The following is a 16141-nucleotide window of genomic DNA, read 5'->3' on the forward strand; positions in this document are numbered from 1 at the left end:
CACTCTTAGTCTCTAATCTGATCCAAACTGGGAAATTCAAAAACCAGTCCTGTTTGTTATTGTGTACCGTCCTCCTGTCCCTTACTCTGAGTTTTTAACTGAATTCTCAGAGTTTCTATCTGATTTAGTTCTTAGTGGAGATAAAGTCATTATAGTGGGTGACTTTATTATCCATGTAGACGTTGATGATAACACTACATTTAATTCACTATTAGACTCCATTGGTTTCACTCTTAATGTAAATAAACCCACTCAGTGTTTTAATCACACCCTTGATCTTATTCTGACATACGGTGTTGAAATTGAAGATTTAATAGTTTTTCCCCAAAACCCTCTTTTATCTGACCATTTTTTAATAACATTTGAGTTTAGTGTACTAAACTTTACTTCCCCAAAGAAAAATTCCACGGATGTAGATGGTTATCTAAAAACACTGTTGACAAAATTAAGGAACTGATTCTGAGGAGAGCATAAGTCGACAACTTGTTGATGGTACTGCAGCCTCACTCTGAATAATATTCAATACTATTTCCCCTGAAAAGACGGCAGTGAATCTGAGGAAGCTAGCTTCATAGTACAGTTCACAAACCCATAGCTTAAAGCAGACATCATGTAAACTAGCTAGGATGTGGTTCCACTAATTTAGATGAATCTTTCCCAGCCTGGGAAGACAGTTTACTAATATATAAAAAAGCCAACCGTAAAGCTAGAACCACGTATTATTCCTCATTAATAGAGGCAAATAAGAACAACGCCAGGCTTCTTTTCAGCGCTGTAGCCAGGCTGACAAAGAGTCATAGCTCTGTCGAGCCTAGTATCCCCTTAATTCTCAGTAGTAATGAATTCATTAATTTCTTACAATAAAATCATAACTAATGGAGAAATAATTGATCAGATCCTCCCTGTAACTGGTATGGATGGACTCATATGCCATGGACTCTCTCCTCTCCCCTATCCATTGCATGTAACTCTGGGCAGTCCCTACCAACCTGCCCAGTGTGTTTGCTACTTGTTGTTTTTTGTTGCCTGCTGTTCTTTTCTCTCCTCTTTCCACTCACTCCAACCAGTCGCCCACCCTTAGCCTGGTTCTGCTGAATGTTTCTCCCGTAAAAAGGAGTTTTTCCTCTCCAGTGTGTCTGTTGTCGGGTTTTCTATATAATTCTCTATACAGATATTTTATAAAGTCTAAAACCTTGAACACTGTAAAGTGCCTTGAGATGACTTCTGTTGTGATTCAGCGCTATTCAAATAAAATTGAATTGAATTGAATTTTATTGTCTATTCTATTTTAATTTAGATGACCACGCTGCCTTGGCTGAGTGGCAGTCTACAGCTGCTAACCATTCCTAATTAGAAAAGCCAGATGGTTGTTTCACTTGGCTGAGCCTTTCAAACAGCACAATTATTATCGTTGTTTTTTTTTTTTGCTGTCTTGTTATATTTAGGTACAGTCATTATATAGATTTGATAAGATGCATAATTAACAGCAAACATAGGTGGACACAAGCAAGAGCATCATTTGTCTACATGAATCACACGGATGGTCTTAACAGACTCCTAATGGACATCTTGAACACAGCACATTGTAGGTCCTGTATAAAGTTTTGTCATTTTTAAAATGTGAAAACGAACCAGTACATCCAAGTGTTTGACTAACAGATTATTGAAGAGATGGAGCCTCTTACATACAGATCCTTATATTTACGAAGCAAGCCATGATGCTGTGTGTGTTCCGATACCTGTCCATCACGGCCAGTATTAAATGTTATCCATGCTGACACCTGTCTACGACAACATTAAAACCACCAGGTGGATTTAATGGCCATCTGTGTATAATCTGATCTTTAGTACCTTGAAACTAAGTTTGATTCAGTTACGAGGTGCCCTTACACAATCAATACTACACTTGCAATATAAAAAAAAAGATGTTTCTTACTGTGTTGTTTCCATTTCCATTTAAATGGAAACCACTGTCAAAGAGTGGAGACGATACTCTGCTGTGATTAGTGGATGGTCCAGGAGAACCTTGAGAAAGAAAGGAGCATGCTTCATGGTGAATTACTGTTAAACATTTACTCCACCTTCATATCACGTCAATTATTTCATCCATTCTAAAACTAAGAAAACAAATCAATAGTTTCACCTGGATCTCATTAAACATGATCCAGTTGACAATTTAAAGGTTTATTTCTGACTTTTTCTGCTGCTCTCCCTGTGCAACAGATCACAGGCAGCATCCAAAAACAACAAAATGCTGCTCTTTGATATGATATTAGCCTGAAATGACACTAGAGGATCTGCTTACTGATTTGGTCACACTGAAGTCTGGCAAACAGCGCCTGGCCTCTCCTGCTGGTCATTTGTGCCACGGTAAAACAAAGGACGGCTTAGAGAGAATCTGAATTCTCAGGCAACAATCAGGATTCAGTGGCCAAACACCCAGCAGCAAAACCCTAAAGTATCTCTGTTCTGCAGCCTTCCTGTGAATTTTAACTTACCCACAAAGCACGAGGGCTGGATTCCTCACAGCTCTCACTTTGAATTTGGGAGAATGTGGTGGCTTATCAACAGAGCTATAAATATTCATGCACATCTTTTATTAATTAAATTTCTACATCTGTGTACTCTTCATAATTAGGTAAATTGTACAAAATGATCATTATGTTTGCTGGTAGAGACTGAAATCATTTGTGTTGCATGGCTTCCTTACAACTAATTCACAAGACAACAGTGGCTCCGCAGCCTGGATGGTAATCACACACAATAATACATGACTGAACATCTAAAGACCCAAATGTACAGTAAGGCGGAGCTCCTTTGAGCCACGTCCCGATGATTCCCATCAAATCGGTGCTGGTTCTTTTAAGCAGGAGTTTAAAGGAACAGTTCACCAGTGAAGTTGGACCCAGAGTACAGTTAGTTTAGTTTAGCTTAGCATAAAGACTGGGAGCAGGGGGATTTGACTGGGCCTGCCACTGTCCAAAGCTAAAATATCTGCACACCTCCATCTCCCTTTAAAGCTCACTAATTAACACTTTATACTGTCAATCCTTTGTTTATTCTGGATAAAAGGGAATGTTTTAGGTGGGGTTTGTTTTCTTGCTCTTTCTAATTTTTTTACTGGCTCCACATGGATTAGTGCCTCCATTTAAATCTCTTCAAAGTGCTGAAGGTGCATCTCCAAGCACAAGAGCAGAGGGTCCAAGCTCTGGGTGTTTGACTTTACTGCTCACCTCAGGCCGCTGAACATTACAATTTATTACTTAATGTGCACCTATTCAAAGGCTTTAAAAGCATGAAGTTGACAATCTCCCATAAACGTGGTTTATTATTTTATTTCTAAAAGTGCTCACTAAAATTAGGTTTATAGGCAGCTTACATGGCATCAGACATACTGCACTCTTACCTAGAGGCAGTTTTAAAAATGATGGGACTTCTCGCAGGTACCGAACAGTGATGGTGACCTCATCTCCAGCAGTACGTAAAAGGTGAACCTGACAGGAGCCAGAGAGAGAGAGATTCAGATGGAGATAGACAGCGAGCGAGAGAGAGATGGAGAGATGCAGCGAGATAAAATGTAATCTCACATAAATGAAACAAGGCACATTTATGTCAAGCTGTACACAGCCTGTGCAAACAAAATGTAAGAGGAGACGAGTGACAAACATGTAATCATAAGTTAAAGCCTGACTGAAGTGGCTTCACTTAAATCATCAGTCATCGCTGAAGACCTGCGTTTGTCATGACAGGCGGTGGAGAAGTGACAGCTGATATCGCAAAGCAATTACGCTCTGGATGTCTGATTATCTGATGTTTAAGTGATGTAAAATATGTCCTCAAAGCTGTCGTCATGGTTTTAAACAGACATTTAGTAAGGTGGGATTTAAAGCATGAAATATTTAATCCGTCTTTCATGTATCCCACAACAGAGACCAAATGAGACCCTTGACTGTAACATCTATCTTACAAGGTCATTTTACATCTCCTGCATGTGCATCTGCTATTGGATCCTTTGCTATCCTCTCCAACAATGCGTGGTAGCCCTTATTACTTTAGCCTGAGCATCTGTCAGTGCTGGGGGTGCGACAGCCTGCCATTAAAAGCGCTAGATTTTGTTCTGAAGAGAAACTGCTCATTATGTATTTTGCTGCTCTGAAGGTGAATATAGTGAACAGCTGTTTGGAGCTGCACGAGGAGAAAGAGCTGACAGACGTGGGAAGAGAGTTTGTGTGTGTGTGTGTGTGTGTGTGTGTCTGTGTGTGTGGGAGAAAGAGACAGAGGGGGGTTGTGGCAGAGAATATAGGGAATATGTAACAAAGTGAAAAGCTAAATTGGAGAGAAACTGAGCAAAAAAAAAGAAAAAGAAAAAGGCAAGAATCACCGACTTAAAACTCTATATTCTAGCACAAGACTTGCAGGTTTTGATACCAATCCAATGCTTTTCAATCTTTTCAATTTGTCACAGAGTAAACCAAAAGAAAAACAGCCTCCTGCCAAGATGACAACTCAGATAGTTAAGGTGCACTTCTCTGGTGGCAACCACAGGGATTTGCTGTTAAACCTGGGAAAGGATGGAGGAATGATGGATGTCTAGGGCAGGGTATTGGATTTTTTTAAACAGTTAATTATACTCTTATACTCACAACTTCCTCATGAGTGCAATGCTCTACATTTATGCCATTGACCTAAGGAAACAGAGAGAAGTTTGTCAATATCATGGACAGATTACAAATTGAGAGGCTCGGGACATCTGGACTAAACCTCTTTCTTAAAAGAGACTAGTAAAATTAACAGCATGATGCCTACAAAGAGAAAACAGCCACAAAATAGAACAAGTATCAAAGTGAAAAAACACAAGCAAGAGGCGCATTTCAGCAACAAAATGAAAAATGACCATGAAGAAAGATGCAACTGCTAAGAAGAGACGTTAAATTGATCACAATGAGATAAATTAGAAGCTAAACTAACACACAAGTTAATGAATAACAGACACAAAAACTACCACAGAGAAATACAAAAGGATTATTAAGGGATATGAAATGAACACAAAAGAGACAAAATCACAATAACCTAACTTTTAGCACATCTGTTGTCTAAGATTCAGAAGTACTAGCTGCTTATTGATATCATCTCATATTAGAATATGTACATATCCTATAAATTCATTTATTACAGTGAATAGTTTAACTATTAATAGACAGTTTGTCATTGCAGAGGGTGTCTTCAGTCATTGTTGCTCATTTTACAAATGCACTCCAGTCTGGTCCCCCTATTGAAAAGGGTCTGAACCTGGCCCTGCCTCTCACTAACTGGTTTAAAGTATGTAAATAGAGGCAATATTCAGCAGCCTGACAATTCAAATAAGCCATATTGCAAATAAATATGAAACAGTGGGGATCCAAAGTGGAACCTATTGCAACTCTGTTCATAATATAATTCATAATAACTTGCAATCTGAATGTTAATATTGCTCGCCTCTCCGATGAATCTACTTGATATTCTAGATAAACAGCTCACCCAATAACCCTGCCAGACAGATTCAAATTAACTTTCAAAAAGATTAAATGAGTATTATTAATAAATACAAGACACTTTTGGATTTAGATCATCATTACAATGAACGCAATATATTATTTATTGCAGACCTTGTTATTAATATACAACGAAATCTATGACAGTGACACTTTAGTTTAGTTACATTGAAATCACGCGTAGTTCTCCAGAATATTATCCCTTCAAATGAGCAAAGAGACATTAAAAAGACTCAATTTGATTTAAATTATGTCGTTCAAACATCAAAAACGACTCTATTCCCCATTTCCCACAATGAAATTACACTCTGTCAAAATAAAAGAGGTTAGATGCAGCAAATTGCCAAGCTTGGCTGTGACCCAAATCAACCTCGAAGCAAATAAGTCATGAACTCATGTACCAACCTGCAACACGGCGTCCCCGACGAATAGCTTCCCCGTCTGATCGGCTGCAGGCATCCATTGTCAAGTGTCAGAGGTTAATGAAAACATTATAAAATAATTGCTCATTTCATACATGGTAATGTGTTGGAAATAGCAATCAGCGTCGCTGTCTGGCTAATCTCTGGCAACATCCTACAGCTCAGAGAAAGAACACAGGAAAGCATGAAATCTGAAACTAATCAGGATATAAACTCATTTGCAGTGGCATGGGAGGAAACAATGAAAGCTCTGTTGTGAAAAGACTTGTAAAGCTCTGTGAAAAGGCTTCTTAACATCCTTGGGGACATGAAGACATGATTCCCTCGTATCCAAAATGGTATTAAGGGGGGGGATGTGGACAAAAAGACAAATTAGAGGGAGATGATTCACTCCCGTGACGCTGTGATATTGCATCCAAGTAGGATACTGAGGGGTCATCAGCTCGTACAATTTTACATGATTAAAGTATTTTCTCTTCCATCAAGAAAACAGCATGTCCTCGTCACTCTTCCACAGGAGGCTTTTTACCTCTTCAGACTTTGCACAGTAAATGTTGAAAAAAAAAAAATCTTTGGTTTCACCTTAAATATTGCATTGCTATTGCCTCTTACTTTACTTCTCTCCCAGTAGGTATATAAGAATAATCCAACTATAAAACTATTCTTAAATGAACGTTAACTAAGATCTAATTGTGACAAATATGTTACTCCATCATTTATTAATGTTTTCAAGGCAGCCCCATTAAGGGACCAGGGTTTGGGATTCAGTGTCTTGCCAGAGACTCTTACGCACTTGGATTGTAGACTCACTGCGCTACCTACTGAACCGCAGTCACCTCAGACTTTAGGACCGACACTAAACCCATGCCAGTGCACTAAAGCTACAATCTGATACTCAAACTAGCCTTGAGACTTGAAATCAATCCACTCTGCTCAGCTTTCCGTCTCCCTGCTTGGCTACGCTTCATTAAGCAATGCAAGTGCTTTCACTAGTCATCACTATGAAATGACAACAAATGAATATGCTCTTAAAGTACTCCTCTACTAAGAAGTATTTCCTAGCATGCAGTACTTTCAGAAGCTGTTGACATAGTGAAGTTGCCATGTCTGGTACCTGTACCAGTGACAAAGTGAAAACATTCTTTCATATTTTTTCAAATTTATAAAAAACCCAGAAATGTATAATTTACAAAAGTCTTGTGAGTTTGTCTAGACAAGAACACTTGAAGATGTAATTGCAATCTTTTTCTAAATAACACATCTGAGTTGACAATTTTTTTGGAAACATGTCAACACTTCAGCCATTCAAGCCATTATCAGTGTAGACCCATGAGGAAAATTCTATTTAAAACCAACTATAACGTGTGGATTCAAATACTGAAGCCACTGTATCTTTGATTATGTCCCAACATAATGCATAACTTCTATAGTAATTATGACAGTTTATTGTTAAGTCACTAAAATACCCAGTGTCTCACTCCAATTATATATAGTGATAATGATGATATTGATTCAAAATGTTCAACGATGCACTGAAACCATTTCCAGCTCAGCATTACAGCATTCAGATAAAATACTTTCTTACCTACTTGATCTTTGAAAATCTTTGAAATAACCACAGGCACGTTGTGCTCTGCACCTCCCTGAAAAGCAGGAGAGAGAAAAATGAGAATGAATCATTCATTTTGGAGTTTTTGGTGACGACTTGCAGCCAAAACAGCTTTCTCAGTCAGTAATCTCTGCCATCCAAAGCCTTTTCATTTCCACTTTAGTCTTTCCATAATCAAAACTTATCTGCTTACTTTGATGCTTAAGCCCAGACCGCCAGCCGCCTGTCTTCGCAGTACAACAGTTCTGTGCTTTAGAAAGTGGGAGTTTCTTATTGGCAAAAGGATATTGTGAAAACTGAAACAGCATTGTGGAGTTATGTGACATGAATTATAATGCAAGCCTCGAGCCCTCGGGCGCACTTACATTTACTTGGGATTCACTTCCACTTGTGCAAACCACATCCAGCTTCTGTATGGTTAATACCTCTTTGGTCAATTTCAGGCAGACGTCATAGGTATTGTTGGTCTCCTCATTGTACAGCAAAGCAATTCCAGATTTTGTCTGTTGGAATTGAGAAGAGCATTGACATTTTGCCAAGCAGAGCAATTACACAATGAACATTTTAATCTTCTTTTCTCAGTGTGTCATTTGTGTACCCCATTCTGTGGGTGTAGTTTTGGGTTAATTGGTTTTGCTTGACATTGTCAAAGTGTGAACCTTTGTATGTGAGGGGGGGGGGTTGCATGCTTTGAATTTTATGTCGTCACACACACACACACAAAGAAAAGGCATACACAAAAGTTCAGGCAATCGCACTCGACAATTTAACTTTGAGGACAGAAATGACAACAGCAGCCAAGTCAGATAAAAGAACAGCTCAGACGCCACATTTTACATTATGACTATCTTTCTCTGTGTAGGTGAAGATTCCACAAATACCTGTAACATAAAGACGGCGCAGATTAATCCAACCTTCAAACTTAATGCATTACTGTGCGATCTTTCACTGCTCCGTCACTATCTGCAAATGAAATGAAAGAGCCAATATTCTAATGTCAAAACAACCAAACCCTCGAGCTGTTCTAACGAATCAGAAATAGTCTGACCTTTTCTGAGTCTAGAGATTAAGTGTACAACAAGTTCATATTTAAAACTACTCCCACACAGAGTGGGAGAAGGTAGACATTTCATTTGTCTCTTTGTTTTAACCATCCGTTTTCACTCCTGTGCTCTCTACCTAACTAATTTCTCCACAGGCTCAGGTCAACATGTGGAGTTCAGGTGTTACTTCATACTCAGATTAGTGCTCTGCATTCCTAGGAAAACTGGTAGTTTATATGACAATTCATATAATGAGGGTCGGCGTCCTGCAAACTCATTTGTGTGTTTATTTTCCTCCAAAACACAAATGGTTTTATCCCAATTGTTATTTTTATTTTTAGCCATGCTAACAGCATTGTTGTAAGAATGCACAAATGGCTGGCTGGAGATCCACAATTAATTTGTTTGCATCCAACTTGTGATGTCCAAGATATCATATAGACAGACAAGAAGTCTCCTTCTCAAACCCCTCCCCTACTATTTTGCTCCGTGTTTGAAAATTATGCATTGAAATGGCGAGTTATATTATTGCCAAGCTTCATCAAAATCCAGCCACAGGAGTCAATAAGATTGATGGATGATCCGACGTATCAGCGAACGAAGGGACAGCAGCTCACATCTAATAGAAAAACAATTGCCAGGGTAACTGAAGTGACTTGACTGTGAAGTGAACAAACAGCTTGATATGCAAGGAGTGGACAGAATAACTGGACTCCCGCAACTATATGCAACTACCTCACAAAACATTATTACAGAGCTGAATCAGCACATTGTTCACACTGGTTTAATAGAAATGTAGCACTACAGGCTTCTCAAAGATATGATTTATTGCAATAGGTTTGGGTTGTATCTCAGTTATTGTGTCCACCCCCTCTTTCATTTCATACTGTAGCAGGTTTTTCCCAATAGGTTTCCTTTCTGGCTCAAGTATTATCAAAAGCCTCCTACAACACTGTTCACAATAGAAGGTGCACCATGTAGAGCACCTCAACACTTTAACCCCTTTACCAATGCTTTACAGCCAACATTGCTGTGCTTCTACAATACGTGAGAGTTAGTACAGGCTCCCTCAAAACGGGAGCCAGTACTAACTCTCACCTAAAGGTGATTTAAGTGATCACAAGACAGTTGTGTATTAAAAATACATTTTTATGGAGTTTATCAGTCGGAGGACAAAAACATGTTAGCAGTCATTGACCTTTCATAGATGATGTACTCTTGAAGAGTGGGTGAAGAAGATGATAATCAGTGAGCGACGTCAACCAATTCTCTTCTAAGAGACTTGGGATTGAAGGTCATGCTCTGCTCCCGCCAAAGAAGATAAATTAAAGCTGTGTCTCGAGGCTTTGTGAAAACATATGGAGGACACATTCAGAGGAGCACAAAAAACAAGTCAAAAGGTGTGATGGTAGCGTAAGTCTGAGTTATTTAGTGCCCGATGACAAGCAAAACCTGTTCCACCTCCCTTGATGTTCTTCTTTGTCTTCTCTGGCTCTCTTGTGTAGCGGTTATTGCCTCTTGTCAAGCTACAAAGCCATTAAGTCTAAATAATAACATACTACAACACACCTTAACTGCCAGGTCACTGCTTGACATATGACATTAATACTGTACATATGTAAACTCTGCTTAATTCAGGTGAGAAAGGTTCACTGCTCCGAGGAAAAATGGCTGCTGACATTTAAAAGCATTTGAAGATACAGACAATACACTTGCAATTCTGTTATTTTTTATTAAAGTTTATATTTTCTCAACATGTTTGTGGCAACTTTAAAAAACCGGGGTTTCCAGTGTTCCAGTGATGTTATGTTATTGAAAGCTTTAAAATGGATATAAAACAAATCACTACCCACTGCTTGATTTTCATGTAATAGAATATATTTTAGTTTTAGGTCAGCTACATATTTTCAATGAGTGATGAGCTTTCAAGAAAGAAATTCATAAATCATGTGAGGGAAGTGGGATCTGATATTCCACCTCTTGGGCTCATTTCTCTGCTCTGTGCTCCTGCTAGACTGTACATGTGTGACTGTGTGCAGGCATGTGAGACCGTAATGCATATTGTGGTCAACACATTCAGTTTAGTTTACATAACCACTGCAGGAGCACTGAGCCGAGTTAAAAATCCTGTGACAGCATATTCATCGTGCTGACTGTGGTCAAAAGGTGTCACAGTGGGGGGTGAAGCAGACAACCAAACAAAATTCAGTACAACAGCCCAACAATATATTGAGTCTTTATCTCTATGCATACAGTATATATATATATAAAAATATTAGGTCTTCACATCCACTGTGTGTATTGGTTCTTAATATATTGTTATTGGGATTCAACATATTTTGGAGAAGGTGCAAATTATATTTGGTAAAATCTTTCCAGTCCCTTATCAAATGTTTTGAGGCTGTTTGTTTGCAGGTTAAACAAAAAGTACCATGTTTATTTCACTCCGAACTATGAAGAATCTTTTTCTTTTCTGAACTCAAAAGGGAGCAGCTCTTTTTCCACATTTTGCCACTGCTTTATGACATTTATTAACCCTGTCCTGAGATTTCGGAAAAACAGCATTTGTTCCTCACTACAGAAGCCATAGAAGCAGTAAAAACAATATGATAAAGGTTTACTCAATTTATCCACCGTTACAGAAAGATGAAATGGTAGTTGCAGCTACAAATCACAAAATCTAATGGATTGCCAACCCACTGGCACAGGAGGAGTGCTCGTCCTTTTCAAAAATGCCACCAGTTGTTGCTTTAACACAATGGACGCTCTTATGTCTTATGTCTGTATTGTCAGAAAGAGAAAAGAGGAGGCTACCAGAATGTAAACACAATACTTGACAAGGCATTCATTCTTAATAGACTGCTGCAGGTCCTGGTCCCAGTCCTGGTTAAAATGTCAAATACCTTAGTGGATCTAAGCAGATTCTCGGTCAGCTCTGAGTTCTAGTTTCAAGCACTGTGGATCAGATCTTACTTTCCCTATGTGTTTGGATTCCTTTAATCTGACTCATCAAGTACCTGTCAGACTGTGTCTCAGTAGTAACAGGTTTCTATGCCATGTTTCTGCTTAGTGAGAGATTGAAGTACTTAAATATTCAAACCGCTATCCTCACTATTTTACACCCACAAACCAGTCTAAAGTTGCTGAGGACAAATTGAAACGGCTGCCTCGATAACCGGACTGTGACTCATGTGTAACGTCACCAAATCCTCAAACGTATAGACAAGAATCTACACACGCCATTGATGGAAAAATCAAAGCCACACTTTTCTAAAGCTGTCCGTATCCATTATAGATGGCGAAAGCACGGATTGTGCCAGAGGGTGAACATGTATAGTTAATTTGTTTGGTCGGGGGTATCTTCACACACAGCAGGTGAGCAAGCTCAAGCAGAGATCAGAACATCAGTCAGACTCAGTGCACAAGGTCTCACTTGATATATGCAATTCACTCCAAGACAGATGCATAAACTCTGAACAACTACAGGTACAAACACCTTTATTTTTATAACAACTTGTCAGATGGGGAAAAAAAAGTATGAACATGATTTGGAGGCATTCGTCTAATGAAAGCATTTTAAAGGTTTGTTCCAATTTCCTGACAAAGGCTACAACAGCACTAATAAATCTTAGCAGGGGTTGCTAAATGAGGTTTATGAGCAGACATAACTCAAGGCACACCCACTGATGAGATTTCTGACCTCACACAGAAAGAGGGTGGTTGAGGATGATTTTTTTTTTTTTTTTTTGACGGTTGAAGGTTTCTCCTTCGTTCACACTCAGTCCTCCATGAACTGGAGTGCGATTTGACCTGACAGTTTGTGATTAGCCAGATTGGTCACGCTGGCTAGAAGAGTGCTTATGAACATGTCACTGGAGATCTGTGATGTGCTCGAGGACACGAGAGTTTGTGTCTGTTTGGAGCTTTTTTTCCTAATGTACTTGCACTGTCAAGAAGCCAGACACAGCACTGAGCACAGATTAAGACATTAACCTGAGCATGCTGAATCTGCTATCTTTGCTGAACAGAAATACTTAAACAGTAAGCATTAATGACTATTTAGCAACAATCAGAGTTTTTTGGGGCAATAAACATAGTTTGGCAGTGTTCATCCACAGTTAACATGCAGCTGATAACCTTTATTAGGGGTGTCTGTATACAAAACAGCTAACACAGTTCTGTTGTGTTAAATAACCACATGTATGCATGTATTTATATTCCCAACAATGTTGTGTGTGAGAATGTTTTTTTTGTTTTGTTTTTGTAAATACATAATAAGTGCCAGTCATTTTTGTCTAAGGTTCCCAAAAACTTGCTAGAATGGCTGCTAAATATTTTAGTTCAAGTACAGTAGGGGTGCAACCAAGTTCAGCAAATGTGGACTTTTGGAAAACCCTCACTGCGCTTGGAGCATTAGGAACAAATACCCAAATTCCAACAGTGGCTAATTAACACCACAGGACACAGTTTACCATGGTTTCTGCTTTGTGTGAAATGTCACTCTCACCATGCTCTCCTCCTCAGGTCCGATCACAGCTTCTTGTGGTCAGATATTCCAAATGGATCAGTTGAGCAATTCACACATAATAAAAAAACACTAATAAAAAAAAAAACTGTTCTGCCCCCAAAGAAAATGCAGTCTGGATTCTGACCGAGTTTCAAAACTGTGTTTGCAAACAGTGTTCCTGGCATGTGCAGCAGTGGAGAATTTGAGAGTTTGCTGGAACCGCGGTTGATTACAACTTGTTAGACCAGTAGCCTGTCTGGAATATATTTAACACAGACTATTGGCTTCTACACTGTAATTTGCATTGTGTGCAGCTGACTAGATTCCATGGGATGTCTACAGTGTATCTGCACCACACAGAGAAACGACAGCACAAGTAGCTTGTTTTTTATTTTTTTCCAAGAAAATAAGATTCAAGGGAAAGGTCACACTTTTTTTTTTTTGAAAGGAGTAGCACATCTTAATTGTGTGAGATAGCAGGTGCAAATGGTCTCAACCCTCAGCCCAACTGCTTACAGCACTGTGGCACAGTGGTTCATGTGAAAGGTAGTAAGATACACTTTTCAGAGTGAATAGAAGTGAATCAGAGAAATATTACTTGGTTTGGTACAACTGAAGTGGAAAAAAAACTTTGTAGATGCTCAGTGGATCACTGAGTGCCAGGATGCATTTTTTTTTCCAGCTTAAAATTGCTGTCAAGGGCATTTCTTATCGACTATTTCTGTAAGTGCCACATTCCAAGTTCACTGGAAATGAAGCACTGTCAGGACCACGACACTCTGTGCACTGAGGTTCAAACCACATTATGCTTTCCCTGTAGAACCAAAACCTTTCCACAAATGAAACATACACACGCTTTTACCAGGTCATGCACCATGACCCTATCATGGGCCTGGTCTTAAAACTGAGGGAATGGGGTGATGGCATTTTATCAAATTCAAATTCTCCATTATGCTTTATTGACTCGAATTAGAATTTCTCCTGATTCACAGGTAAGGGATTTAGTTTAGACCTGTGATCTGCTTTTGTTGTCTGAGAAGGCAGAAACCATTTGAGAGGCAGCCTAATTAATGTTCACAACCTGTACCTACAATGTGGAAATGAGAGGAGCAGCATAAAAATTAAATGTTGCTTAAGCGTTTCTGACACATTAAAATAAAAAGCTGTAGTTTACTTATGTGGTCACCTTATTTTTCACAAGCTACTTGATCCTAATAGTATATCTCCACAGTTAAAATCTTGGTATGTTATGCACAACAGTTTAACATCAAGATTTATTTGGACTTGAATGAATAGAAAATGTGAATAGTGTCCTGTATTCATTCACTCACCACTGCTACACACGTGCATCCGTTCGCAGTTGAGTGATGCTGAAGTGCATGTCTTTTCTCATACCAATGATCATTCCCTGGCATGAAGAGTGCAGACACATTTTATTTTAGTCATTAAATAATTAAAGTAATTATCTAATCTACCAATGGTTCCAATTTGAAGTGCCAGCTACAGATTAGAACCCTACTAACATTATGTGAATGTTTTTTCCACAGTAAGGTTGTTTTATACAGTACTTGTACTGTACTAATAATAATTTTGCCTTAGAGCCTGACCTTCTTAACTAAATAGCCTCATCCAGGTCTACAGCACCTCTCACTTGCTGTGCTCTGCCAAGGATTATTACCTGGAGGTCCCATCACATAGTGAAAAGCCTCTGGCAAAGCTCTTCACCTCAGTCCTACGATGGTGAAATGAGCAATCTACTGTAACTTTGCATGCTTTTAAGCGCCATTCGTAAATGCATTAAAAATAAAAAAATTCTATTTTACATAAATCCTACAAAAACAAACATTTCCCCTCATGGCATTTTGATTCCAAGGTCTTATCCCTCAGCTTTTTCGTTAGTTTAGAGCCTCGCATTTACTTCAGTTTAGACAAATGTATACATAGCTTTTACTGACTTCGTAAGGTTTTTTTTGGCACGTCACGATTTGAAACAGCAAAACTGATTCATTCCAATAGAATGACAGTGATCAGAGGCAAAGAAATGATTCCAGAGAGAGTCACTGTACTGTAGCTTATCAGCTACACTGCAACATTCGCTTTAATTATCCTCCTCTGACAGAGAACAAGCTGCTCTGCAAAAGAGCAACGGTTTGCAAACAGCATTAGGAGACGACGTCTGCCTTCACACCAGCGTGTTAACTTATTGTCCCCCTAGCAATTAAGCTAAGCTAACAAACTATTAGGGTTGCCATGCGAAAGGCAGCAAGTTGTTTGCTTTGAGAGCTTTACTTTCCCACTTCAATAAGTTTTTATTGAGCAAAACGATGCACAGTGGTCAACACAGTGCCAGAGGGAAGTGAAGAGAATGAAGAGAAAACAGAGAGAAGCTCCTGAAGCTATTGAGACTGATTAGGAGTAATGTTTGGCATGCCAGCAACACCAGTCTAAAAAAACTTATAATTTCCTGCATCTCAATAACCCGGACTTTTGTGCTCTGTCAGTCTCTCCTTACTGATGGACACAGTTGCGATTGCTGTGGCTGCAGCTGAAGAAAACCTTCCACACACTGATAATCTTGGAACCACCTGTAACACAGATGCACAATACTGATAAACGCAGTCAGCAACCAGAGCTCAGTGCACACATTTTTTTCGTGGCACAGATCAATCACATAACGTCTGAAAAAGTCATCAAGCCTGCATAGGAACTGGAATGAAAAAGAGAAAAACAAAACAAAACCACCTTAATCCACTTACAGCAGTACTGAGTGAATCAACCATCCACTAGTTCTATCAGTTCGGTTTAATGTTAACAAGCCTTTCATGGTGCAGTTCATACAGTTGAGATGAGTTTTGATCAGTGAAACCTTCTCTGAGTCATAACATCACTCCCAATTTTCTGTCTCTGACTACAATAAAACCTTCATTGACCAGGCAGAGGTTGTTAATGAGCATGAAGTACTGATACAGCCTGTATGTGTCAGGTGGAAAACAGTTAGGCTTGATGTATAAGATGATAGTAGGAGGTGT

General features: G+C 39.0%; 1 protein-coding gene across 1 annotated transcript in view; it reads right to left on the reverse strand.

Annotated features, from left to right (window-relative positions):
* Nucleotides 1-16141, reverse strand: part of sntg2 (syntrophin, gamma 2) — a 62018-nt gene that overhangs the window by 36692 nt on the left and 9185 nt on the right. The window contains 7 exon segments of the mRNA XM_026353924.1: nucleotides 1937-2025; nucleotides 3407-3494; nucleotides 4644-4685; nucleotides 5937-5980; nucleotides 7539-7596; nucleotides 7756-7812; nucleotides 7928-8065. Coding sequence (XP_026209709.1) covers nucleotides 1937-2025; nucleotides 3407-3494; nucleotides 4644-4685; nucleotides 5937-5980; nucleotides 7539-7596; nucleotides 7756-7812; nucleotides 7928-8065 — 516 coding nt within the window.

This window comes from Anabas testudineus, chromosome 12 (assembly GCF_900324465.2).
Source record: "Anabas testudineus chromosome 12, fAnaTes1.2, whole genome shotgun sequence".
NCBI lineage: Eukaryota > Metazoa > Chordata > Actinopteri > Anabantiformes > Anabantidae > Anabas > Anabas testudineus.